Consider the following 23,390-nt stretch of genomic DNA (forward strand, 5'->3'; position numbering starts at 1 on the left):
TAATTCGTTCTGGAGGTCTGTTCTTAACCTGAAACTGTTCTTAACCTGAGGCACCACTTTAGCAAATGGGGCCTCCTGCTGCTGCTGCCACATGATTTCTGTTCTCATCCTGAAGCAAAGTTCTTAACCCAAGGTACTATTTCTGGGTTAGCAGAGTCTGTAACCTGAAGCGTCTGTAACCTGAAGCGTCTGTAACCCGAGGTACCACTGTACTGGCTGTGAGCTACCCATCGTTATTGACAGGTAAAGTTGTTGAGCTTTTGGGGGGGAGCCAAAGCATTTTCGGGGGGGGGGATCTACCGCAATCTACCACAAATGTCCAGTGATCTACCACAGACATCCAGTGATCTACCAGTAGATCACGATCTACCTGTTGGACGTTCCTGTTTTATAATTTAAGCAGCATGCATTGGTGTTAGCTGCACACAGTATTTTCGACAGACTTCATCTATATGGGACTATAAAGGCAGTTAGAAGATTCATAAGCCTTCAGGCAGAGTTGCTTTCTTCTCCTCCCTATGTATTAAAAATGGACAGGGAGCAGGATTAGCTAAGCCGTGATTCATATAGCCACCACGTTTGAACCAGGAAGTTATTTAGCTTTGACTGTAATTGACAGCGGCCTTTCTCTTCCCATGTTACCAAACCATCAAACTGTTTTAATAAAAGCCTTCGGCGCAAGTCAGCATCCCCAGGGTGGCTTGTAAGATGGAAAAACAGAATGCAAACAAATGCATAAACATGGAACAACATCCAGGCTGAAATAAATCCCAGGAGATAAGAAGTTTAGATACACTGCTGGATTTCCTTTCTCAAAAGCTCAAATTCTGAGCATTTGAGAAAATAAAGTTTGGGAGATCGAAGTCTTGCAACCAGTTGACCCTAGGTGCAAATCTGAGCTAAACTTCATTCCTAGCCAACAGCCTACAACATTTGCTTTCAACTATGAGGTATGTTTTGAGAACATGGAGCACAGGGACTCGCATCTACTAAAATCAGGCTCCTTATGATAGTACTAAAAACATTTTGGAGCTTAAGACAGGCCTGCATAAAAGTCCCATTCCTGGAACTCAAGAACCTGTGGCAATTCTGCTTACCATACTGAGATTTCTCAAGAGTTTAGTCTTGCACAGTCTCAAGGTAACAGAAAGGCTAATCCAATCCACAAATTACACAACTTTACAGGGGAACACAAAAGCTAGCACCATCTCTTCCCTTGTTAGATTGGTACACTTCTACCACACTGTAATATGAAGAGATGTAATTATTTTATGGTGCCATTTTGTTGGCTGGAAGACACCAAGTACATGCTGGTGTTTGTGTTTCAAGCTCCAAGTAACCCTCTACCTATCGTTCTGAGGCACCTGGGTTACACACACGCTTCAGAAAATTTGGGCCTGCTTGCCAGGCAGACAGTGATATTATTAAGAGAATCATTAAATTAAAAGTGTGCATTCATCAACTGAACTGTTCCTTTCACCAACTCTTGACAGCTTCTGTTTAGGTCACCTGCCAGCAGTGTCCTTTTGTGTTCTGCATAGGACAACAGGATAGTCTCTATACAAAAGAATCCATGGACACAAATCTGACATCAGAAATAACGTATCATAGACTAGGAGAGAATTTCTGCTACTGATCTTAAGGGGGACCATAGCTGAACAAAGCAATTCATTTCAAAGGGAGACACCAGCACAAAACTGCAAAGTTGAATTGTATTTATTTGAGTCTGTATAAAGGCAACTGTTTCACCTCCCCACCACAGACAATCCCAAGCTGACTGATTTGCTAGTTAGCCACTGCTATCGCAAAAGGACACCGACCTTATTTTCCAGGAACACATTCTAGTTCTGATTGAATTATCATTATCTGTACTTCATGCCTTTCAGCTCCCTCTGGTCCTACTGCTTACAACTTAAATCTCCCCTCATCCCTTAAGACAGTGTTTTTCAACCACTGTTCCGCGGCACATAGTGTGCCGCGAGATGTTGCCTGGTGTGCCGTGGGAAAAATTGAAAAATTACTTTATATATAGTCAATATAGGCACAGAGTTAATTTTTTTAACATTTTCTAATGGTGGTGTGCCTCGTGATTTTTTTCATGAAACAAGTGTGCCTTTGCCCAAAAAAGGTTGAAAAACACTGCCTTAAGAGTTGTATGCCTGCAACTGAAGGTGACACTTTACACATGCACATCTGATGAAGCAGACTGTAGTTCACAAAGTTTTTATGCCATGATACAATCAGCTAGCCTTTAAGATGCCAAGGTTTCCCAAACTTGGGTCTCCAGATGTTTTTGGAGTACAGTTCCCATCATCCCTGACCACTAGTTAGCTCAGGATGGTAGGAGTTGTAGTCCAAAAACAGCTAGAGAGGCAAGTTTGGGAAACCCTGAGCTACACAAAGAGCATGAGCGTGCTACTGTTTAATCAGCCAGGCATGTTGCTAACCACACAAATACAATATAATACAATGACAGGTGCATATATGAAGGCTCAGAATTATGTCAAGTGTGCAGAACTCCCTAAACTACTATTTTCCCAATTACGTTAAGCAGCTTCGATCTCTTCTCCAATTAACTGTTGACCGAGTTAGGCTCCGTCTGTAACCCTTGGGAAATTAACCTTTAAACGAGCATGAAAGTTGCAGAAGTGCAATGTCACTGCCATTTCTACAACCGCTAAAAGGGTTTTATGCTGTTGTAAGTTTGCAGTTGCACTGTGGCAAAATAAAGGAGGAAGGTTGGAAGAATTTGGAGTTGTAAGGTTTGAAGAATTAAGGAAGAGTTCATTTCTTGAGAGTGTAGAGAATTGGGGGTAATTCTGAGGAGGCATGAAGACAGGGGAATAGCCAATTTGGTAATTTATGGAACCCACATTCCACACAGGAACCCGTTTTGGTTTTTTTAAAGAAACAGAAGTTGCTGGGGTGTTTCAAGTTCTCCCCCTGCTGCTTCAGAAACACTGCGGACTGGAGTAATGTTTAATAGAGATACCTTTAATATTCTACTGAAGCTGATGGACAAGCCTTGCAGTATGTTCTCCATTGCACTATTATTTTCATGCAGATTTTCAGAAGTCCTGTTTATTATGCAATGATCTCCCCTAAATCAAAGGTAACTCATACTGGCTTCAATCAAACGGCCTCGGTCCTGTATACCTGAACGATCGTCTCCACCTCCATTGCTCAGCCCGGACACTGAGATCCAGCGCCGAGGGCCTTCTGGCAGTTCACTCATTGCGAGAAGTGAGGTAACAGGGAACCACAGAGGGCCTTCTCGGTAGCAGCACCTGCCCTGTGGAACGCCCTCCCATCAGATGTCAAGGAAATAAGCAGCTATCCTATTATCTGAAGGCAGCCCTGTTTAGGGAAGTTTTTAATATTTAATGCTGTATTGTTTTTAACACTCAATTGGGAGCCACCCAGAGTGGCTGGGGAAACTCAGCCAGATGGGCGGGGTATAAATAAATTATTATTATTATTATTCAACTCTATTTCCCAGGTGCACCCACAGATTATACGTACTTTGATGCAATATTTAAACACACCAAATAAACTAAAGTTGAGTAAGAAGAAGAGGAGTTTGGATTTGATATGTCACTTTATCACTACCCTAAGGAGTCTCAAAGCGGCTAACAACCTCCTTTCCCTTCCTCCCCCCACAACAAACACTCTGTGAGGTGAGTGGGGCTGAGAGACTTCAGAGAAGCGTGACTAGCCCAAGGCCACCCAGCAGCTGCATGTGGAGGAACAGGGACGCGAACCCGGTTCACCAGATTACGAGTCCACTGCTCTTAACCACTACACCACACAGGCCAGCAAGCAAGTTATCAGTTACTGATACAGAACTGTGCAGCCAGGGTCAAGCGTTCAGTTTTCTCCCCCCCCCCCATATGAATTTGACACATCTTTCCAAGGAGGGGCCGTTAATTCATAATTTATATGCACTGCAATCAGAGTTGTGGTGGCCACTGGTGACAAGAGGCAACCTTCTGAACATAAACAATGAGTTAAATGTCAGAATGGAAAGTCTCAGAAATGAAAAGGTGCCTATGAAATATTCATCCACGGTCATTTCTCAACCCAAATCCTCAGACTGGAGAGGTGGGCAGCAGAGCAATGCTATGCAAACTCTTTTGAGTTGCCTTTCTGTTAGTTCGTGTCCATCTTCCAAACGAAGCAGCGGATTGAGCAACCAGAGCTTTGTTCTCTAGATGCAACGTTTGTCCTCTGGGTGCAAATGTTACTGGCAACAATTATAAGTGGACAAAGAGTTCCATGTTGGATGAAAGCCATTCAGACAGGAGTCATTACTGAGTGCTCGGATGTCAGAGATCTCTCCCTACCCTCAGAGCTCCTAAGAACTTCCCAAAGAAGACGCAACTCAAGTTGTCAGCGGCTGTACATGATGCAGCTGACACTGGGCTGAACCATTTCAGTGAGTGGATGGAGGGGAGATTGAATGTCTCTCCATAAAATCTCTGCCCATTCAGAGCTAGCATTTCCCAGAAAATGCCCACCACCTGAAATCTCAAGAGGCTAAGGTAACGTCTTGCGAGTCACTGGCTACGATTGCTTGCTGAAATTTTCTAGTTGGATTTTACAGCACAGCAGCTACTTCTAAAATCAAGAGAAATTCACCTGCTGCTGCTTGAGACTAGCTAGCCGCATTATTTTAAAGCAATGTAAGTGTTAAGAGTTCATCCAGTACTTCTGGATAAGCCTTCTGCAATGTGGCAAGATCCACATGTCTTGGGCTACCACTGCCATCAGTCTCAGACAGCAGGGTGAATGGTCAGGAACAGGGTGGATAAAAATAAATGATGTATTATTATTATTATTTTTTAAAAAATATTTTTTTATTTAAATCAGTTTTTTAAAAATCGGATTTTTAAAATAAAATGCTTTTGAAGGAAAAAATCTTTCCAAAGATTGTTTTCTATTTAAGTTACATTATAATCCAAAGGCTATTCATCTAAGGTTTTTTGTTTTTAAAAATCATTTAACCACATCAGTTAAAGAACATGGATGCACATGCTATAATGTTATTGTTTTAGTTAAATAAATTGTTTAAATTCTTATTAAGGAAAATATTATTTTTCTCCTTCCAATAAAGTACAGCAGAAAAGTTGTCCAAATATAAACAGTTAACTTATTCAACCTCACAATAATTTCATAATTATCTGCCTATGTATTTCTAATAGTATAACCAAATCAGTATTTTTTTATATATAACTGTAAAAACTACTCTGAAAAATTATTATTCCAAAAATGAAATCTTCATCTGGTTGTAAATATTAAGATTATACCAGGAAGAATGACCCTTTCTGTTTAAAAAAAAATCAAGTCTTTCTGACTAGTAATTTAAATCATGATTTAAATCGATTTGATTTAAGAAGAAGAGTTTGGATTTGATATCCTGCTTTTCACTACCCGAAGGAGTCTCAAAGCGGCTAACATTCTCCTTTCCCTTCCTCCCCCACAACAAACACTCCGTGAGGTGAGTGAGTGGGGCTGAGAGACTTCAAAGAAGTGTGACTGGCCCAAGGTCAACCAGCAGCTGCATGTGGAGGAGTGGAGACGCAAACCCGGTTCCCCAGATTACAAGTTTACCGCTCTTAACCACTACACCACACTGGCTCTCAAATCCACCCTGGTCAGGAACAGTGGAAGCTGTCGTTCTGCATCTGGAGAGCACCAGGACAGTTTCCCTCTCTACCAAAATGGTAGAGTTTTACTGCTTCGTCTCTTCTGTCCATAAGGAAGCAATACTGTACTGGATTTCTTGCTTGACCCCCAGGGTAAAACAGATCTAACCATTTCAGATGAGCAGGCTCATTAAGGTTGCAGCAGTAAGGAGTCTTGCAGTTTCAAACAACAGTAAACTACTCAGTCTGTATAGCTGGGTAGCTGTAAAATGTCGAGTCACCACTACAGTTGAAATTATGTTTTAAAGTGAAATAGGAGGAAAGGCTATACAGGCCTACGTAAGGGTAGAAGAGATGGGTCAAAGTCTAAAGAGGGCTCCTCCACACCCAATACCCAGGTTATGGTGCTACTAGAAAAATATCACCTTTCCTTACTAAGGTTCCACTGCTAATTAAATTCACCTTTACTCAAACCACCACAAAAGCTCAGAATGCAGGCAAAAAAAACGGGGAAAGAATCACAGCCAATTATTTTTTTACATCCCAACTCTTAACAATGTCACTCTACAGGAAAGCCACTTCACTGGAGAAATCAATGGACTTGCTTGGCAGCAAGTAAGGATTTTAGTGTGGGAATGTTTAGATGCAAATATAAATATGAGAGACAGAGAGAGAGAGAGAGAGAGAGAGAGAGAGAGAGACTGACTGACTGACGGACTGACTGAAAGATCATTCGGAGCCCAAAACTCAATCCTGGCATACTTACTGTATTTCAAAGACAAGCCATGAGTATGCCATGTTACTTCTAAACAATATACAAGGAAGAACAGGTTGGTGGATTATCTCCCTCAGTAAACAAATGAGGCAAGTTTGTTGCCCAACACTGAGTAAGGCTAGTCTGAAGGGTTTGCAGCAACTAAACTTGCAGTACTTTTATCAAAACAAAATAAAATAAAAAATTCCTTCCAGTAGCACCTTAAGAGACCAACTAAGTTCGTTAAAAAGCAAAGACATCAACTTGCCAACAAAGGTCCGCATAGTTAAAGCTATGGTTTTCCCAGTAGTAATATACAGAAGTGAGAGCTGGACCATAAAGAAGGCTGATAGTCGAAGAATTGATGCTTTTGAATTATGGTGCTGGAAGAGACTCTTGAGAGTCCCATGGACTGCAAGAAGATCAAACCTATCCATTGTTAAAGAAATCAGCCCTGAGTGCTCACTAGAAGGACAGATCCTGAAGTTGAGGCTCCAGTACTTTGGCCACCTCATGAGAAGAGAAGACTCCCTGGATATTGGGAAAGATGGAGGGCACAAGGAGAAGGGGACGACAGAGGATGAGATGGTTGGACAGTGTTCTCGAAGCTACTAACATGAGTTTGGCCAAACTGCGAGAGGCAGTGAAGGATAGGCGTGCCTGGCGTGCTCTGGTCCATGGGGTCACGAAGAGTCGGACACGACTGAATGACTGAACAACAACCACAAGTTCGTTCTTGGTATGAGCTTCCGTGTGCATGCACACTTCAAGACCTTTTGCCAGGTATCTCTCCACTTGAATAGGCAGGAGGAAGTCAACTTTCTGCGGGCATGACTCTTCCTGTGAGAAGTTGGGTCACATTCAAGGAGCCTCCACAAGTTTTCAACAAATCATACCCTGCTCTTTGACAAAGCACATACCTGTATAAAGCCTAACCAGAGTTGAAACTAGACGACTTGAAGTGGGGATGATTTGTAAGTGAGTGAAGTCTAGCTACAAGGTTGCTAAGTAGTTATTCACTTGGCATGTGCAGCACACATAAGCAGAGCTCCGACAGATGAACTTGTTCCAGATGTACATTCTACAATGTTTAACCCTTGAAGCAGTTTGGGGACACTGTCCCCAAATATGCACAGCAAGACTCCAGATTTATTACCTCTAACTTGAAGTAAATAGTACTGGCACCAATGTGCCTTAGAGCTAGTTAACATATGTGCGTTCTTATCAAGATGGCCTGCTCCGCTGAGTCATGAGTTGCATGCGTGAATGAACCCTGCTCTGCCAGCTCAGCAGAGAGAAATTTCATGCAACGTGCCAAAATGGCAAACAGAGGGATCAATTAACACAACCAACCCTGTTGCCTTCCAGGTGTTACTATAATTATAATTATATCTATTAAATTTGTATACTGCCCGTCATCACAAGATCCCAGGGTTGTTTGCAACAGAAAGATGCAAAATGAGAATACAAAATACATAACAAAAAATAAACCAATAACCTCCCTCGCACAACACATTTTAAAAGCCATGGAATGTTAATCAGCTGAACGCCTGGTTGAAGAGAAACATTTTTGCCTGGTGTCTAAAGAAGGTGCCAGGTGAGCCTCCCTGGGGACAGCATGGCACAAACAAGGAGCCACTGCAGAAAAGGCACTTTCTCGTGTTGCCAGTGCCACCTTCTGGACCTCTCATGGAGGAAGCACACAAAGAAGGGCCTCAGATGGTGATTGCAAAGTCTGGGTAGTTCACATAGGGAGAGGTGGTTCTTGGGCTACTGCGGTTCCTGAGCTTTATAGGTCAAAACCAGCACTTTGAATTGGGCCCAGAAACTAATTGGCAGCAGTGTACAGTAATATGCTCAAACCATCTTTCCCTGGCTGCTGAATTTTCCACCAGCTGAAGTTTCTGCATCGTTTTCAGAGGTAGCCCTATGTATAATGCATTTGCAAGATGATATGTGATTCCAACTCCCTTCAGCCCCAGCCAGCATAGCAAGCAGTCAGGGATGACCGGACTTGCAGTTCAACAACATCTGGCTAACGCTGTCGGCTACCCATGGGTTACAACACATGATCATCATCATCATCATCACAACCTGTTTTAACTGATTTCAACAGAATGCATCTTTTATATATTTATCTCAGGTGTCAAAACATCAAGGAAGGAAGGTGATTTTTCAGATATTTGGGAAACAAGTCATTTAAGGCTCTAAATGTGAACATAAAATTGAATTTGTGGTCTCAACAATGTAAACCTCTTGAATTAGGCCCACAAACAAAGTAGCAACCAACCAGTGCAGCTGGTTATAGGAATTGTAAATGGGATTGTGGTCAGTTAACTGGCTGCCATGTTTTGAAACAAATGAAGTTTCTGCATCATCCTCAAAGGCTGACCAATGTAGAGCATTATTGCAATAATCTAGCAGGAAGTTCAAAAGAAGGTGAAGCTGATGAACCAGCTATAGATTGACATGGCAAATCTGATGCCGGCTCCCATGGGGAACATGTGGGCACGCTATGTAGCATAGAGGGTAAGATGGAGCCCTGCAGTACGTTACAAGATAATCCCCATTGCCCTGAACAACAGGCCTCCCCGTAACTGGATGGCCATGTGATTGAGCACCCTGACATCCGGTTCAGCGAGGTGGCTCTGTTTCGCAATGATGGTGTTCATCTTTCTGATCAAGGAAATGATATGTGGTTGGCAGACATCACCAAAAGCATTAGGGATTGGTTGCAGCTGTGAGGGTATTGGCGGCGAGCCTCTTTGGGCTCGGGTGGTGGTTAGGCATTGGAATATTTAATATGTGATGTAATATGTGTTGTGTGTTGGAGGGCAGGTTGTGGCCATCACCTACCTCCTTTGGGTATCCCGTTAAAGAGATCCGGCAGTCGTGGATCCTGTCCGATGCCCTGCTGGTGGCTAGGGCCATGGCACGACCCCCGGTGATGTCAGGGGAAACTTCCAGTTGTATTTGCACCAACAAGCTCCTCCCACTGGTTGTTAACCCTAATGTGACACCCCACCGGGCGGGGTGGAGTCAAGCGTTGTTCTCTTGTCTGGTGCCTAAGCCAATACTACTCACATGCTGTAACCAATAAAGTTGTGGCCTTATTTTGCCCATTAACCTAAAATCATGTGTCCTTGTGTTTTATTTACTCCATGTGGGTGGCAGGTCATCGACTCGCAACTACTTTCTCAAAAGAGACCTGAAGGCAGGAGCTGAACCACTTTAATGCAGCTTCAACCACCTTTCAGTACCATTCAAGAAGGTAAAGAACAAGGAGGGAGGTCACACTCCTCCATCTCTGTTCCAACAAATATTATCAACCAGGGCAGTTTCAGTGCCATGACCAGGTCAGAAACTAAATTGGAATGGGCCAAGATAATCAGTTTTCTCAAAGCATACCCAAAGGTGCTTTGTCCACCACAAAGGGGACAGTCGCCACTGTGTGACGCATGTGATAGCTGATAAGAGAACCTCACTGGGCAAGGAACAGCTCAAGGAAAAGACCCACCACTTCCTTCTGCAAGGGAGAACTCTACCCTACCATTCCTGCAATGACACATTAATCACCCTCTAGTCTAGACCCAAACAGTCAATCTCCATCAGCTAGCTTTAAGATGACAAGAATGCAGGTCGAGGGTGGTTGACCACACTTCTCCAAGCAGCTTGCTCACATCCTCAGTCAAAAGTGACACAGCACAGATGAAAAAGACAGTGCTCCAGATTCCTCATTACGATGCCTAATTCTGCCCGAATCCCGCAAAACTGACGCAGCAGACTTCCAAGACTGTTGAAGCAACACTTTCTTAGCTAGGTAATTAAAAGCACATTCACCACATCTGAAAAAGGCCTGCTAGACAGGCACTTTCCTTGCCACTGCCACTACCCATGGCAGAAGCAAAAATGTGCTCTCACCTACACCGAGTCATGTTCAGACTGAAATTTGCACCACCAGTGCTCAACCATTGGCTCTCCTGTTTTATTGCATGCAGGTCAGAAGAGTACACACACCAAACACTCTCTTTACAGTACTTACTGCCTTGGTTGAGCAATGGTACAGATCAATTTTAAAATTGAAAAAGTGAAGCAAATTAAATTTTGCACAGGACACAGACATGCTGTAAAAGTACGAACATGTGAATTTCCAGATTTGTCAAGGTAGACGCTATGGGAGTGGCAGATAGAAGACGAGCATTGTTTATTCAGTGGCGACATCTGCTGGTGCAGTGCTCAGAGGGGGGGAGATAGTACTAAGATTTATTATAGGTTCTAGAGTTTTAATACTGTCTGTTTTCACTTACAGACTAATGTTCTGTGGCTGTAATTTTCAATGCAGACAACACATTATTTTGCTTCGGATGTATAGCCGCAAAAAAAAGTCTGTCTTTAGTTTTGCTGCAACTGTACAAGTATCCAGAATGATTGCCTGGAACTTTATGCTTGCTGAATTCAAAGTACACACTGCCGTTTTAAAACTTTTTAATGATGCAATTCTCTGTGCAATGTAAATAGGCAAAGGGGGAGGGCACATGATAGGGAACATCAAGCAACAGGTTTAAGCTTTTAAACCCAGGTTTCAGGCTTTAACTGCACAAGCCATAGAAATAGATTTTTAAAGTCACATGAGGCACGGAAAGAAGCCAACGTATTCTAAAGTCATACAGTATTACATCTGCTGAGAGGCGCCAGTTCAGAAAGTTGCAGGTACCCAACAACTACCTATGTCCTTTTTGATTATACCTTGTGGGACCAAGTTAATCATTAAGTTTAATCCTGTCCGACACTAGGAAAAAGAAGTGTTCTTGAGAACTATCCTGTATGCAATCTAGTTTTAAGTGTCATTTTATCAGCTGGTACCTGAACTATTTGATTAAACTATCTTAGAAAGGGAAAATTACTTCATTTAGGCATAAAAGAGAAGATTCTTGCTTGTGCAAGCAAAAGGTGTGGGGAGAGAGAGAAAGAGTCTCTTTGAAGACCTATTAGTGTTCTGCCTTCAAGCTTGGGTGTTGAGCAGTTCCGCTGTTTCAGGCGTTTTGAAAACCAGAGCCCTGCCCCTTGTTATTTGGACCCTTGAAACAAAATTCAAGCTCCATCTTAAGGATCCAGGCATCTCAATAAGGATGTGAGAAGCTCTCCCTTTACCCCGCCACCACCAGTCACGAGGACAAGCATAAAATTGTACAGTTGGAAGGGACCCCTGAGGACCCTCTAGTCCAACCCCCTGCAATTCAGGAATATGCAGTCATCCCATACAGGGATCGAACCTGCGACCTTGGCATCTACTTTGCTTGGGAAGATTATAATTTTTTGAAGTGTAAGATTCTACACCTCTTGGGAACAAAGCCAATGGTCGTTCAGGTCAAATGGCTGGGGAAATGCAGGAAAGTTGTGTGGGTGACTTTGGTCAGCAAAGCATCTGCCAAGATCTACTTGGCAGGACTAAGTAATTGTGGTGGCTCTGTCATTGCTCTCCAGGCCATCACAAGTTTATAGGAAGAAGTCTGTCTACTCCAAAAGCAACCTCATCTTTTCAGTTCTCACAGGGGCATGAATTAGCAAAAGTGCATTTGCACCCCATCTACCTTAGTTCCAGAAACCCTTGCTTCCCCACCCCTGTGAAAAAAAATCCAAGTCCTTCACACATCATCTGTAGGATTACCATATGTCGCAACTTCCCCACCCATGATGGCACATCAGCGCCTCCGGAGTCACCTCCCACAGAGAAGCTTTGTAACGTGTGAACCGGCACAGCCCGCCCTGCCTGCTTGCTACTTCTCCAGCTAGCCTATTCCAAGGAAGCCCCTGTATGAGAACCAGGGACTTCTGCACACACAGAAAGTATGATTGAATAACTATTTTGGGGAGGGGGAGGGGGAGGAGAGAGGGAGAGCCGCCGTTAAGGGGGACAAGGCGTGCCAACTTCTGGCTTAGGTAGCCGAGTTGCAACCTGCCCTTCGGAGTTTAAAAAAAAACAAAACACACAACACAAAAAACCAGGGAGCAAAGCGGGCAGGCCGCTTCCCAGAGCAAGGCGAATATCCGGCTAAGAACAGGGAGGTGGAGAGGGAAGAAGAGGAGGAGGGGGAAAGAAGGAGCAGGGCGGCAGAGAGAGAGAGAGAGAGAGAGAGAGAGAGGCGCTTTGAGGTGGAAGGGAGAAAAATTCCAATCAGGTTATGAGCCTCCATGGTCTGGTTTGAATTAAAACCCTTCAGGGGCAGCCGCGGCTCTGGAATCCCCCCGCCGACACAATAGGCTATTATTGAACCCCGCTAAGCTGGGCTTTTTCGAGAGGGCTCCGCGCCACAGAACCTGTTGAAAGGGGAGGGCGCACCGGGAGGCGGACGGCGGGGGGGAAATGTTTTAAGGAAGGAGGGGGGGAAAGGCGCTTCGGTGTTTCCACCATTCCCAAGACCCCAGCTGGAACCGCTTTCCAGGCGCGGGAGCGCAGCAGGGCTGAGGAAGGAAAAGGCGCGCGGGTGGGGGTTGGCCGGGGGGAGGTCCCGCGTTTCCCTCCAGTTCAGGCCAAGAGAGGGGAACGAGGAGGAGTGGGGCAGCCGCAAAAAAAAAAAGGAAAGTGCTCCCGAGTCCCCTCGGAGCTCTGGGCTTTCTCTGCGCCGACCACGTGTAGCCAACCATCCCTGCCTCCCTCCCTCCCTGGGAGCCTCCCGCGCTGCCTACTCACCGCCGACAGCGCCTGCGAGCAAAAGACCAAAGCGCACAGCAGCCGCGCCACGCTGACCGCCTTTGCCATCGCGAAGGTAGGTAGGTAGGTAGGTAGGTAGGTAGGTAGGTAGGTAAGGCAGGTAAAACCCTCGGCTGCTGCTTCCTCGCTGCCTTCTCGCCACCGGCGGCTGCGGGACCGAAACGCGCGGAGACGGAGCACAGGACGAGCTTCTTCTTCTGCCTTCTGATATATAAATCTAACCTTCACCTAGAGCCCAGGCCCCGCCCCCGGGCCGGCTGAGGCGCCGCCCCTCGACCCGCCCGCCACGCCCCCTCCTGCCTGCGCTTCGGACCATAAGGAGAGCTTCCTTCGCCCCGCCGAGGTTCCCCCCCCCGCCCTTGCCCTCCCTCTCTCCCTCTCTCCCGCGTGGCTGACGAAATCCTCCCGCCGAGCTTTCGCCTTCAGCCGGGTTGCGTGGGTCGCCGCCGAACCTCGGCTTCGAACCCCGACGGCTCCGTGTGCATTTAGGGGAGAAGAGCTTGGGAGCGTGTGTGGAAAGTAACCCCCCGCGACGGCTACGGGGTCCCTCCTCCCTGTGTGCGTTCAATTGCAAAAAAAGCGCTAAAGATAAAAAGAGCGGGTCTTCTAGCACCTGGGAACGATAAGGCGAAGGGAACAAAAGAGCAGGGAGTTACTGAGGGAGGGAGGAAAAGCGAGAGAGAGACTCGACGCCTCTGAGGCTGCTGCAGCCCCCTCGGGTTTGTGGCGCGCGACTCGGGCTGCCCCGCATTTGTTTCCTGCGCTTAGGAGGACTTTGAAGTGATTCCAAGCTCGGAGGCTTGTTGCCATGCGCGACTTGAGAGTTCGCTTTCCTTAATGGCCCCACAAGACGGGCCGGTTTCTGAGGCGGTTCCTTCCTCCCCTCCTCCAGCTTCTGCTCCTGCGCCCTTGCTTGTGGATTTTGCAAACAATCCCCTTTGTTTCACATTAAAACATTCCAAATTATGATACAATAAAAAAGCCAAATATTCAATGCCAAATTATATATCTTTGGGTGCCTTCACATGCACAGCTGTCAACTTTTCCCTTTTTTTAAGGGAAATTCCCTTATTCTGAATAGGATTCCTCAAAGGGAAAAGTTGACAGCTACCCTGTTTCTCCTAAAATAAGACATAGCCATAAAATAAGCCATAGCAGGATTTCTATGCATTTGCGAAATATAAGCCGTTCCCCAAAAATAAGCCATACCCCGAAAATAAGCCATAGTGACGTGGTACCTCCCATTAAAACAGCCTGGAGAGGTGTGGCTATGCAGCGTACTGATGCGGCACGGTTAAAATAAGACATCCCCTGAAAATAAGCCATACTGTGTTTTGTTGAGCGAAAAAAAATATAAGACAGTGTCTTATTTTAGGAGAAACATGGTATGTTCACATGCTCTGCAGAGCGGATTTTCTAGAGGTGCAGAAGCTCCAGGCCTGCCTGGAGGAGAAGAAATCTCCTGGTAACACAATCTCTCTTATTAGGTTGCCATGTTGTGGTGGTTGTTGCCTGCCAAGCTTGTTGGGCTTGGAAAAGCTGTCTCTTTGGGTAGGAGGTTAAATTGTGAGGAGAGCTGTGCCAGCTGTCAGGTAGCTGTTAAATGCGCAACAGATAAATAGCTGGAGCTAAGAGATGTGTGTAAGGTTATTGGCAGCAACAGTGCATGTTCGGTGCTCCCAAATGAAGCATGGCAGTCGGTGTGTCTCATTTACGAAAGTCGGGAAATGTACGATTCTACGATTCTTCAATAGTGTTCGAAATTGGCACATTTTGCACCTGGGTTTCGACCGCTTGGATCTGGAGGTGCACGCCTGGGGAACGTTGGATCTGGGATGTTTTCACATACTAATGCCCCATCCTGTAGAATTCTATCAGTTATATTTTATATGCACAGTCAGTATGAATTTCTGGAACCGAAATGCTTCTTCTGTGCATTCTGAGTAGGAGCAGTCACTGTTAAGAAGAGGTCAAAATCCTCTCTCACCACCAAAGGAGCACAAGCGAACAACAGAGAACCTACACAGACAACGCTGACACCAAACTCTACACATATTAAGTGAAACAGAAACATCGTCACCCTACCCCACCCATCTCCCCATCCCACCCACCTTTCTCCCCCTTCTCTCCCTAATGTCTCAACAACAACAACTGATTTGTAAAAATGTTATATGGAAAAATACGAGAGAGACATTGCATTACCTCTGTAAACCAAGAAAATCTTCAATAAAAATATTTTTTTAAAAAAGAAGAGGTCAAAATCAGCCAATATATAAGTGGACTCTCCCTGGAGCAAGTGACTTTTCTTCATTAAATTCGCAAAGCTCTTAACCTAGCTCAATGTTGCCATCTGAACTAGCTGGTTGTTTGACTGAGAATCAGTCGCAGGTGGTCCATCATTTGGAAAATAAGGCTAGCGACGTCTTGCCCAAAAATAGCAACTAGTCATTCCGTTTTGGTGACTGCAACCTTGGTTTAAGGAGCCATTTGGCACCTTATATATGAGTTTCTAACACTCCTTCAAGGAGCACTGCACCTTCTTCAGGGGAAAACATAAGGAATGTTGATATTATCGGTGCTATGTATTGTTCACTGAACTATTGGCATGTTTTGCGATTAAACTTCTGATACGCAAATTAACTTTTTAAATATTGTTGTATTTGTTAGTTGCCTTTTTGATACAAAAGTAAATAAAAACACAGTTAAATGAAAAGCCAGGACTACAAGTTATTACTGGGATGGGGGATCCTGTGGCCCTCCAGATGTTGCCGGACTACAACTCCCATCATTCCTTGCCATTTGGCCATGCTGGGTGTGGGCCGGTGAGAGTTGCAAATCAACAAGACCTGCTCACTTTAATGCCTTGTTGAATTCCCAGGTATCTATATTTAAATTCTTTATAGCTTTCATTGTGTATTTATGGTTATTGCGCTGTCAAAAGCAGTCAAATTGCCTCTTTTCCGTGAAGGCTTTGAGCGCAGTATATTTGTGTAAAATGTAGCATAAAAATAAACTAACAATGGCAAAGGGTGGGGGAGAGATATTTGCTCAGAAACTGAGCTGAAAACCTATGGGAGTTTCACTTACACCATATTTATTAGACAGAAATTCCAGGTGCAGGTTTACTGCTTTCAGATAAGAACAAGACGTGGACCATCTAGCCCAGCATTCTGTTCTCCCAGGGGCTGACCAGATGCCTGTGGGAAACCAGTAAGCCGAACATAAGCACAAAAGCACTCTTCCCCTCCTGTGGAATCCAGCAACTGGTATTCAGAGGCATTACTGCCCACAAGCCCTCTCCTCCATTAATTTGTCTAATGGTCCTCTTTTAAAGTTGCTGGCCATCACTGCCTCCTGGTGGATCAAGTTTCCATAGTTTGGTGATGCTCTGCACGAAGATTGGGGGTGAGACATCCTGCATAGGTTTAGAGAATCTGTTGCTTTCTTTCCAAGTTGACTATGGATAGCTACCCCCCACCCCCTTTTACCATGTTAGAGAATAAGAGAGATTGGGAATGTTGCACAGCTATGCATCATGAATGTATTGGTTGGGAACCTGTAGACTTCCAGATGTTACTGGGCTCCAACTCCCATCCAGCCCCAAACCTGTATGGCCAGTAGTTAAGTGTGATGGGAGTTGTAGTCCAGCAACATCTGAAGGGCCACAGGTTCCCCATCCCAGAGGAGCCTGGTTTCAGTAGAACCTACTCCCCAATAAGTGTAAGATAGGTTTACAGCATTAGGTTCACACATTTGATGCTTGCAATCTGTTCTGAAATAGTTCAGTATTAACAAGTGTATAGTTAAATAGTTCAGTATTAACAAGCTACAAAACCCAAGGCCTGGGCTTTGCTAGGGAGATTTTTTTAAAAAAAATATTACTGTAGTTTGAACAACAGATTTTAATCCAAACTGTACCCCCAGCTATCTACCATGTTGCATGGCTATCTACCAAAACTTCTTTAGCTGTGGTTCCTGCATTGCAAAGAGTTGGACTAGAGGATCCCTTGGGATCCCTTTCAACTCTACAGTTCTATGATTTATGATTACTCGGAGGGCTGCAAATCTGAGGTTTTGTATTTTTGCCCAGCATACCTTTACTCAGCCCCATTGATCCCAGTGTAAATTACTTCAAAGAGATATGCTTAGGGAGGGCTACCAGTTGCTCCAATCCTTTACCTGGAGCAATTAGTATGCAGATACAAGGCCCTTTGAGGAGATAATCACCCTTGTGGTTCAGGCGGTGGGGGTGGCAGGGAGGAAACCCAACAAATTTGACAGATTTGGGGAGATGGGAAAGTCACTGAGGATGCCCTCCAACAAGTGATCAAAATATCCATCAGTTCGCAACGCAGCATGCTCCTGTCTCCGAGGAAGGCTCTCTGGCTAAGTAATGCCTTTGGTTTCTGCAAGACAAAAGTGCTAGCTGACATTTTAGGAATATGCCTAAATACAATCCAGTTAGCACTGGTGTGAAGATGTGAAAAAAGAAAGAAAAGAAAACAGAGATAGGCAGCGGACTTTGACATTTTGAATGAAAAGTTTTGCGTTTGAAATCAAAATCCCAAAGAAGACATTCCTGTGCGTACTGTTGGCATCCCATGAATACTTTAATTGTGGACACAGTGGAGTTTATGAAGCCTTGTAAGTTGTCAAACTGAGTAAATGACTACTGATGCCATCAAAAATTGTTCATTCACAGCATAAGAAGTCTGTTGGACTGAACCAAGAGCGGGCCATCTGGTCCTGTAGCAGCTAGCAAAATGCATCTTGGCAGCTGATAAGCTGGGCATAAAAAGGAACAGCATTCCTCCACAATTTGTCACAGATAGCATGATGGTTAGTATTTTGACAATATTTTGGGTGCTAACATTCCACATTCCTTTCTTGTTGACGCTCATGATGACTAGCAAATCTAACTAAAATATAAGGAATGGACCAAGCCATGTAAGTGTATGGCCAACATGTGCATTAAAAAAAGTGTCATTATCATTATGTTTTAAGGCCTGCTGCTAAATTATAGCTACCCTTTTCCTTCCTTCGAATCCTTCTTTCCAGCCTTTTAACACCAGTGGAGGTTTCGCTTCTTTGCAATCGAAAAGCAACAGGAGCAACCTGCCTTTCTGCAATATTGAGCTAAGTGGGCTCTGTTTCTCGGCCAAACTAGTAGGAAGTGTGATGGCTCAGCCCCCCAAGATCTCTCTAGATTTCCTCCCTCTCCCTCTCCCCCCCCCAGGAACACTGGCATGAAAATCCTACAAAAGATAAGCATGGTTTTGCATCTTAATAGTCAATTTTATGAGATGATCAAATTTACCCAGAAATACCTCTATCATGCAAACTGAGACCACAAACAGTATTTGTTTTGATTTATACAGCTTACTCTGTTTCAAGGGCACGATAATGTGAAAGAGTGATTCTACATAAATAAATATGAGCCTCTCAGTTACTCATTTTGCATTAAAAAAAAGTAGGCCCTAGACTCCTGATTCTGAATTACTAACAAACCTAAGAAGTGCTTCTTACACTTTGTACTTGCATTATCAACAACCAGCTACAAAAGGCAGAGGCTGTGCACTTGACACTTTCCATTTAAAATACATGCAAATTTCTGACGTATTATTCATACATATTTGAAAGATCCACCTGTGCACTCTTCATAAATGAGATACTGTATATCTTTTGTACTTGTGATATCGGAACCTGAGTGCAAAATTATAAGCAGCAAGCAGTCGTAAGTTAGTCTGGGTCCAGCATGAAAGAGGAACTGGGTTCATTAGGTAAGCACTCCTTGATACTACTTTGATGGCAGAAAGTGAGGAGGAATTAAAGAACCTTTTAATGAGGGTGAAAAAAGAGAGCGCAAAATATGGTCTGAAACTCAACATCAAAAAAACTAAGATCATGGCCACTGGTCCCATCACCTCCTGGCAAATAGAACGGGAAGAAATGGAGGCATTGAGAGATTTCACTTTCTTGGGTTCCATGATCACTGCAGATGGTGACAGCAGTCACGAAATTAGAAGACGCCTGCTTCTTGGGAGAAAAGCAATGACAAACCTAGACAGCATCTTAAAAAGCAAAGACATCACCTTGCCGACAAAGGTCCGTATAGTTAAAGCTATGGTTTTCCCAGTAGTAATGTACAGAAGTGAGAGCTGGACCATAAAGAAGGCTGATCGCCGAAGAATTGATGCTTTTGAATTATGGTGCTGGAAGAGACTCTTGAGAGTCCCATGGACTGCAAGAAGATCAAACCTATCCATTCTCAAAGAATTCAGCCCTGAGTGCTCACTAGAAGGACAGATCCTGAAGTTGAGGCTCCAGTACTTTGGCCACCTCATGAGAAGAGAAGACTCCCTAGAAAAGACCCTGATGTTGGGAAAGATGGAGGGCACAAGGAGAAGGGGACGACAGAGGATGAAATGGTTGGACAGTGTTCTCGAAGCTACTAACATGAGTTTGGCCAAACTGCGAGAGGCAGTGAAGGATAGGCATGCCTGGCGTGCTCTGGTCCATGGAGTCACGAAGAGTCGGACACGACTGAACGACTGAACAACAACAACAACAACAATACTCCTTGACTCAAGAGCCATTCTGGTGGCAGAAGGAGAAGAGGAGAGTTTTGCATATTCCCCCCCCCAACCCAAACTGTTCCCCAAAAGTTTAGGGAACTTTCTGGAACAGCATGGGAGGTGTTGCTAGAGGCTGCAGTGAAAAGGGCAAATTTGCAAACATCATGTTCTCTCCCACTGTCAGATCCACTGGATAGAATGCACCTTTCCCTCCATGGAAGGCAAAGTCTGGATCCAAGTCGGAAAGAAAGACATGTTTCAGACTACTACTCCATTCTTCCTTTCGCATAAAAAGGGTCTTGCAGGACCACAACAACAGACCACCTATCTCAGCATCTGGCTTCCAAGAGCAGTCAACCAGATTATTCCCAGAAAATTTACAAGTAGGGGAGGAAGGCAATCGCCTTTTCACATTGCAGGCATCCCCACAACTGGTATATTTAAACATGGTGACAGATGGGTGTGTGACTGGCTGACTGCATTTGCAGGAGAAGGTACTGGCACAGTCCATTGCAAAACTGTATTTTTCCATCTTTCTTTGGCTTATCAAATTATGCAACCTGTTAGGATTTCTCACCTTCAGTCTGCCTAGCAGCAGTCTCCCATCTGGTAGGCGAACGTGCATTTTGTGTTTCCTGTTGAAACAATGCAGCTTAATCACCATGCAGGCAGTCTGCCTACTGTCCTGTTGCTAACGAGTCATCTGTCTAATGCCCTTTCTGTAAGGCTGAGTGGAGTGGGGTGAAAGGGACGAGGAAGGCCAGTACTCCTGTGCATCTCTCAATAGAACCACCTTGGCATTCTCTCAAGTTGAGTTAGGTATAGCAGGAGATGGAGACAATGGAAAGCGTGTGGGCAGGACTATGGTCATGTGAGAAGCGAGATGAAGGTGGCAGAAGGCTAAAGAAAAGGAGGAGAAGAAGAAGAGTTTGGTATTGATATCCCGCTTTATCACTACCCGAAGGAGTCTCAAAGCGGCTAACATTCTCCTTTCCCTTCCTCCCCCACAACAAACACTCTGTGAGGTGAGTGGGGCTGAGAGACTTCAAAGAAGTGTGAGTAGCCCAAGATCACCCAGCAGCTGCATGTGGAAGAACGGAGACGCGAACCCGGTTCACCAGATTACGAGTCTACCACTCTTAACCACTACACCACACTGGCTGCAGAGAATGAAGAGGAGAGAGGGCAAATGACGGTATTGATGGACTAGGAAGGAGGAGGTGTAAAGGAGAGTCTGAGATGGGAGTAAATCTACTTTTGGGGGGTTTTATAATAATTTTGAGTGTTCAGAGCACTGGGTGACCTTGGGCTAGTCACACTTCTCTCTGAAGTCTCTCAGCCTCACTCACCTCAAAGAGTGTTAGTTGTGGGGGAGGAAGGGAAAAGGAGATTGTTAACCACTTTGAGACTCCTTAGGGTAGCGATAATGTGGGGTATCAAATCCAAACTCCTCCTCCTCTTCATGTGCATATGCTGCGGTAAGCCTTACATACAACAACCCCTAATAGTGCACACCCACCGAGACCTAACTTCTGAGTAGGCTTGTGCTCTTAAGTGATCGTCGTAACAATTTCCATACTGCAGATGGAGAATTAGATAACACAGGCCCTTGAGTAAGATTTTGGAAGAATCATAGAGTTGGAAGAGAGGCAAGGTTTAAGTCAGGAAGGCTTCTCAGCCGACCCTTTTGGCCACTGCACGGCAGACCCAGGATCTTGTCATTTCACACACACACACACACACACACACACACACACACAACTTAAACAACAACAAAAAATAACGTGAAGAAATAAATTGCTAATATGTCAAGACAGCCCACAACCATAGGCATGCAAGGACACTGGCTGGTCCTGGAGGAGGAGGATGGCTGAGGACCTTCCTTAGCTAAGCTGCCAACTTTTTGTTGTTGTTGTTCAGTCGTTCAGTCGTGTCCGACTCTTCGTGACCCCATGGACCAGAGCACGCCAGGCACGCCTATCCTTCACTGCCTCCCGCAGTTTGGCCAAACTCATGTTAGTAGCTTCGAGAACACTGTCCAACCATCTCATCCTCTGTCGTCCCCTTCTCCTTGTGCCCTCCATCTTTCCCAACATCAGGGTCTTTTCCAGGGAGTCTTCCCTTCTCATGAGGTGGCCAAAGTAAAGCTGCCAACTGGTCCCTGTCTATTTTCACTTCCAACATACAAGGGTGGACTTTGGTAATGTGGTGCCCTGAGTGAGGGACAAAATTTGGCAATCCCACCCACCCCATATTTCTTATTTCCACAGCAATTCCTTTTGGTACCCATATAATTTACCGGCTGCTTTGTGCTTTTCATTTTTTTTCCCTACAAGGCACCTGTTTTTGAAAATTGAAGTTAGCATTTATTTATTTTTGGAGGAGAGGGTTCAAGCCTTGCCTAGGGCACAAAATAGACTGGCACTGAATATGAGTTTCCACTTTTCCCTCCAATGATGGCTCTTTGGACAGGTTCCTTGGCTCTTGTTTCCATTGAGGCATCTGCAGAATTGAAGTTCTGTTCATGTATCCATGTGGTGAGATCCATATAGGAATCCTGAGATCAGAGATGGTCGATCGTGCTGTGCTTTTTTGTGTTTGTGTGTATTCGTTCCGAGCTTGAGCTTGTAGCATGTGTGCAAGTGCTATCCCTGATACCTCTTTCAACAATCTTAATCTGTCACCATTCATTTACCCATCCTGTCGCTCCTATATTAGGCTCATCTTGTGCCACCCAGTGGCAGCACTCTTGCATTACTTTTTCCTTTTGGCAGTGGATTGGTACGTTCTCTGCTGGCAAGTCCTGCCAAATGTTCAATTCCCAGCAATTTCCTAAAACGAAAAGCAAAAAAAACAACACCCAATCTATCAGCTTCCCCTGCCCTATCAGCTGTGCATGTTGCGACGAACCTCCACTTCACACTCCCCCCTTGTTACTAAGTGAATTTCTAATCAGGTGTTCTGGGTCAAATTTCAATCCACCCCACCTGTCCCTCTGAGGTCCATCTGTGATGTCAATTCCCTTTTATTAATAATCTGGGAACCTCTTAGTAACGGGAGTTTTCCTGTCCAGCGGCTGTGGCCGTTTATATCCTCCGCTCTGGGCTTCAGGGGTTAAACTCTTCTTTGCCTACAGTTTGGGGTCTCTCTTTCATTAGATCCCTCACTATATCAGTTGGCTAAGACCTCTTAGCAACTCTGTGGCAATGCCAGGGTTTCCGCCCGCTAGCCCCTCCTGAGGGAACTCCAAGACACTCCAAGACACAAGGTCAGTTTTGTCATTTCCCTGAGTTCACCTCCTCATGAGCATACATAACTCGCTGGACCAAATGAACGGCGATATTTTCTTAGCTCAACAATAAGAAGTCTTTATTCCTTTCAGAACATAACGGTTTCAGTAATTCAATCGTTTATAAGCTTAGATTCATAACAGTGTAAACTCTTTCTTTCAGCATCATATACACATCTTCAACCTATCCTAACCTACCCTAACCTACCCACCACTATCCTGGCGCCACACCCTCCTTCTTCCAGTCACCACTCTCTCTCTCTCTCTCTCTCTAACGGCTGCTCCCTCCTTTTAAAGAGCGGAATCTCCCGCCTTCCATGAGATACCTGCCACTCAAACTGGGGTGCCCATTAACTCATAAAACACCATGGGTTTCTGAAAATCCCTTAACTTAGATCCGTTTCGTTACACACAT

At 44.8% G+C, this 23,390-nt stretch overlaps 1 protein-coding gene across 1 annotated transcript in view; it reads right to left on the minus strand.

The window, feature by feature from the left end:
• SDC1 (syndecan 1) overlaps positions 1-13,282 on the minus strand; it is a 35,562-nt gene extending 22,280 nt beyond the window's left edge. Inside the window, exon 1 of the mRNA XM_033142922.1 lies at positions 13,091-13,282. Within this exon, the coding sequence (XP_032998813.1) occupies positions 13,091-13,159 (69 nt within the window). The 5' untranslated portion in view covers positions 13,160-13,282. The remainder of the gene's footprint in view (positions 1-13,090) is intronic.
• Positions 13,283-23,390: the final 10,108 nt, after the last annotated feature.

Source organism: Lacerta agilis, chromosome 3, assembly GCF_009819535.1.
Source record: "Lacerta agilis isolate rLacAgi1 chromosome 3, rLacAgi1.pri, whole genome shotgun sequence".
NCBI lineage: Eukaryota > Metazoa > Chordata > Lepidosauria > Squamata > Lacertidae > Lacerta > Lacerta agilis.